This window comes from Arachis hypogaea, chromosome 14, assembly GCF_003086295.3.
Source record: "Arachis hypogaea cultivar Tifrunner chromosome 14, arahy.Tifrunner.gnm2.J5K5, whole genome shotgun sequence".
Taxonomy (NCBI): Eukaryota; Viridiplantae; Streptophyta; class Magnoliopsida; order Fabales; family Fabaceae; genus Arachis; species Arachis hypogaea.
Window position 1 is genome coordinate 12,813,550 of NC_092049.1, and position 4,913 is coordinate 12,818,462.

Below are 4,913 nucleotides of genomic sequence, written 5' to 3' on the forward strand. Positions count from 1 at the left end.
GATACTTTTTTTTAGTTTATAGCCAATGATGCACTTATGACAAATTACTTTTATATATATTATTTTTGCATGTGTGTTTTGATTTGATTGAACGCTATTTATTTTAATTACTTTCTAATAAATTAAACAAAAATAAAAAATGGCACAAAATACAAGATAGAAAATTATTGATTATGAAATAGAGTAAAATGCCTACCAAACCGAGAAAAGAACTAATAACAAAAAAACAAAATATGACGGCGGTTTATAGAATCGCTGCAATAAGATCGTAATGTTATATTTTCGTTTTAGTTTTAGCGACGGTTGCAAAATAGTGACAATACAAACGCCGAATTTTTAAACATTATTCAAATCTAGCAACGGTTATAAACCATCGCAAAAGGGATCCGCAGCAAAGTCCTAGTATACAGCAGTTATTCCAGGGGTTTGCGAAAACTGCCATTAATGGACAATCGATGCTATCTGTTTTGCAGCGGCTATAAAACCGCCACTATCTGACTATAAAACTGCCACTATTTGCCAAAATTTATGTAATAGTATACGAAATTGTTTTGTCAACAAAATTGACTAATAATATATAAAAATATAAATTAATGAATTATTATTTAAAAAAAAAACAATTTAGGCACCTCATTAATATAGAAAAAGGTAATAAAAAAATAAAAAATATTATTAAATTAAATTTAAATGGGTTCTATATATTATCTTAATCTATATCTATAAAAATATAACAATATGTACAAGGGGATCGGCTCTTTTTACAACCTTTCCCCTCTTTTTGACCTTCATATTATTTATTTAACAATTATCAATAAGATCCATTCTAACGAAACTGACTATTTTAACTTTCATATCCATTACCATTTTCGCGACTACTTCTTTTGAAATCACACACTACTAATTGCAGTTTAATTAATTTATTATTTTTGCACGTTGCAGCCTTTTTTGCCTTAGAGAAGCAACTAACCTTCTATCCTTTCAAAGGAGATTAGTGCATAAACCGGTATAATACTAATTCAACGTTTTATCCATTAAATATATAATATTAATAAAAATGAAATCAGTTAAAATGAAAAATTTTGTAAATTAACTAAGAGATCTTGAATTATTAGAATATTAAAAATAAAAAAAATGTTCAATTTGTAACAGATATAGATGATAAAAGATACTATTGAATACAAATAAAATTTTATATACAAATTAAACTCCAATCCCTGTTATATACATTGGTGGTGATGGTAAGCTTCAGTTACGAATTTAATGACTATACTATTAAAATTCAATTTATTATTGCGGTACGTAGTTGAGATGATATATATATTGAGGAATATTTATGATTCCAGTTTTACAAGTTTATAAGTTGTGAATGGCACTATATTTTTTTTAAGAAAATATCTTTTCCATCCGTAAAATGATGAGAGACTGACTAGTAATAAAAAATTCTAGCAGTATAAAATAATATAGTCAATTATATTATATTATTATTGTTTAATATGTACAAGCTAAGCAAGACTAAAATTAATTAAGACCAGACTCATGTGGTGTGGTAGATATATAGAGGCGTGGAGTGACTCTCCAGTGTCAGCATCCACCAAACTCCTCACACACCCAGTCAAATACATCGTCTTTGAATATCGAAATTTATATAAAAATAATAAGATTACTTAACTATAAATAAACATAATTAAGTACCACTAGTTAATAAGTAACACACAAACATTTTTAATTCGAGAGATTTAATTTCAACATGACATGGATATAATGGTAATAAAAAGCACGTGTGCCCAGCTACCTACTGCATGCACCTATTCGATGATATGCCCAAAACTAAGACATTTCTAACAAACCAAATCAAAGTCGATTGCCATAAATAAAAAAATAAAAAAAAAAAAGGAAAGCGAAACAACAAATAAATACAACATATTCTACCAAACACAAAATATATACATACAGCACTATAAAGAATTAAAGAAATATACCACCAATATATAATCTGAGCCGCCATCCACAATATCATGAATTAAATAATACTAAAACTACACAAATATGTAAAATAAATCAATGATATATAAACAATCAATCAAAGTCAAAGTAAAGCAATAAAACAACCAAGAAGTCAGAGAACATCGTTTGAGCACGCTTTTTCTATGTATGTTCCATTTCGTCCATTCAATGCCACATATGCCCCTACTCTCATGCATATAAATATCCCCCCTCCCCCTGCCTAAGTCTTCACCAAAATCCCAAAGAACATAGCTAATAAGCTTTCCTATCCCAAACAACATAGCCAAGCTTTGCTATTCCAAAAAACACAGCTAAGAGAAGATGGTGTCTGCAAGTGACATCCGCAAGGTTCAAAGAGCAGAAGGTCCTGCAACCGTATTAGCGATTGGCACAGCAAATCCACCAAACTGTGTTGATCAGAGCACATACGCAGATTACTATTTTAGAGTAACCAATAGCGAGCACATGACCGACCTCAAGAAGAAATTTCAGCGCATTTGTACGTAGTTTTATAGTTTTGTTTTATTTTAAATATTTATAAAAAAAATTCGTCGTTTTAGATTTATATTAATTAATACGTAATAATTAACATATTATATGATATATCATATTCACTGCTTAATATTAATAATAATAATAACTATTTAACGATAAAATTATTTTTATAATTATAAGTTTTTGGATAAACTATTAAAATAGCATCTAAAGATTCAAATCACTACAAAAATAACTCAAAAAATTTACAAATGTGACAAAAATAATAAAAATGGTGATAAACAATTTTTATATTTGACAAATAACTTGATGGATGTGAATTACATATTATTATTTCAGGTGAGAGAACACAGATCAAGAACAGACATATGTATCTAACGGAAGAAATACTGAAGGAGAATCCTAACATGTGCGCATACAAAGCACCGTCCTTGGATGCAAGGGAAGACATGATGATCAGGGAGGTACCAAGGGTTGGAAAAGAGGCTGCAACTAAGGCAATCAAGGAATGGGGTCAGCCAATGTCTAAGATCACACATTTGATCTTCTGCACCACCAGCGGTGTTGCGTTGCCTGGCGTTGATTACGAACTCATCGTACTCTTAGGGCTCGACCCAAGCGTCAAGAGGTACATGATGTACCACCAAGGCTGCTTCGCTGGCGGCACTGTCCTTCGTTTGGCTAAGGACTTGGCTGAAAACAACAAGGATGCTCGTGTGCTTATTGTTTGTTCTGAAAATACTTCAGTCACTTTTCGTGGTCCTAGTGAGACAGACATGGATAGTCTTGTAGGACAAGCATTGTTTGCCGATGGAGCTGCTGCAATTATCATTGGTTCTGATCCTGTTCCAGAGGTTGAGAATCCTCTCTTTGAGATTGTTTCAACTGATCAACAACTTGTCCCTAACAGCCATGGAGCCATCGGTGGTCTCCTTCGTGAAGTTGGACTTACATTCTATCTTAACAAGAGTGTTCCGGATATTATTTCACAAAACATCAATGATGCACTCAGTAAAGCTTTTGATCCACTAGGTATATCTGATTATAACTCAATATTTTGGATTGCACATCCTGGTGGACGTGCAATTTTGGACCAAGTTGAAGAGAAGGTGAACTTGAAGCCAGAGAAGATGAAAGCCACCAGAGATGTGCTTAGCAATTATGGTAACATGTCAAGTGCGTGTGTGTTCTTCATTATGGATTTGATGAGAAAGAAGTCACTTGAAGCAGGACTTAAAACCACCGGAGAAGGACTTGATTGGGGTGTACTTTTTGGTTTTGGTCCTGGTCTCACTATTGAAACTGTTGTTCTCCGCAGCATGACCATATGATGCAGTTTATTATATCTCTCTGCATATATGTGATTGTGTTACTTTTTAATAATTATCTTTTGCTTAAGAATAAGGTTTTGATTGTATTGTTAGCTGAGTGAAAACTTAGACAAAAATGTCGAACGTAATTCTTTTATGTGAGGATTTAATATCAACGTTTGTAACTATTAGTTAACAAATATATGAAATTTTTTTCAATTGAGCAACATGACACATACCAATATTTGGTTTGTAATTTCATTTAAAAACAACTATAAACGCCTTCGCATGAGGTTTCATTGAAGATAAAGTCAAAAAGTATTTGGTATGATAGTAGTATAAGGCTTGATGTATTATGTATTTGTAATCTTTATATTATCGTGCGTTTGAACTTTGAAGTATCTCATAGATAATTATATAATAATGTTACTTTTATTGTCTAATTTTTAATATGTTGTTATCCAAGTTTGTATATAATAAAATTAATTTTATAGAAAAAGAATACTCATCATATCATCTTGTGTTACGTTGCTGTAAATACGGAACAAAATTCAATTTCTTAATATTGTGTATTGTTCCAGTGATCCAGTCAAAGCTCGTCGAGTTACAGACATTTAAGTAGCATATACAATTGCTGAAATACATTGAGAAAATAACGGAAGTGTTTGTAACCGTTGGTATTATTATTATTATTATTATTATTATTATTTTTCACGGTATCTTTCAGATAGGTTAAGAAATACTAGACTCTATTTAATAATTTATTATTGACCAATAAATTACTACATACACAAGACATAATTCGAACCATCGACATGTGTTTAAACAGACTACTTGCTGGTTATTCTATTATGAAAAAAGTTTGATAACTAAAAAATTTCAGCCATAATTAGCCAAAATTTTTTATAATATACTTCATTTACATCATTTAATAACAGTTTTATTTTTTAGCCCACTCTCTTATCATTCTGCTTGTCATTCTACTTATCATATTCTTATCAACTCCACTTATTAATAATATTAATTATAATATCATATCCCTTACTATTAGGCATTCTTGTAATCAATACTTAATATTCCTTTTTATAATTTGATTTTTATATT

The 4,913-nt window shown here is 30.6% G+C and overlaps 1 protein-coding gene across 2 annotated transcripts; it reads left to right on the forward strand.

The window, feature by feature from the left end:
* The first annotated feature begins 2,177 nt into the window (after positions 1–2,177).
* On the forward strand, positions 2,178–4,038 carry LOC112741575 (putative stilbene synthase 2). Of its 2 annotated transcripts, none has more exons than XM_025790595.3 (2): positions 2,178–2,503; positions 2,839–4,038. In XM_025790595.3, the coding sequence occupies exons 1-2, from the start codon at positions 2,326–2,328 to the stop codon at positions 3,828–3,830; spliced, it is 1,170 nt and encodes a 389-aa protein (XP_025646380.1). In that variant the 5' UTR covers positions 2,178–2,325; the 3' UTR covers positions 3,831–4,038. The 2 variants fall into 2 exon arrangements, with proteins under 2 accessions (XP_025646380.1, XP_072069885.1); XM_072213784.1 differs by having other exon boundaries at positions 2,237–2,507.
* Positions 4,039–4,913: the final 875 nt, after the last annotated feature.

Coding starts and splice junctions, on each gene's coding strand:
- LOC112741575 (XM_025790595.3), top strand. CDS start 2,326: ATGGTGTCTGCAAGTGACATCCGCAAGGTTCAAAGAGCAGAAGGTCCT. Junction 2,504..2,838: donor GAAGAAATTTCAGCGCATTT/GTACGTAGTTTT, acceptor TTATTATTTCAG/GTGAGAGAACACAGATCAAG.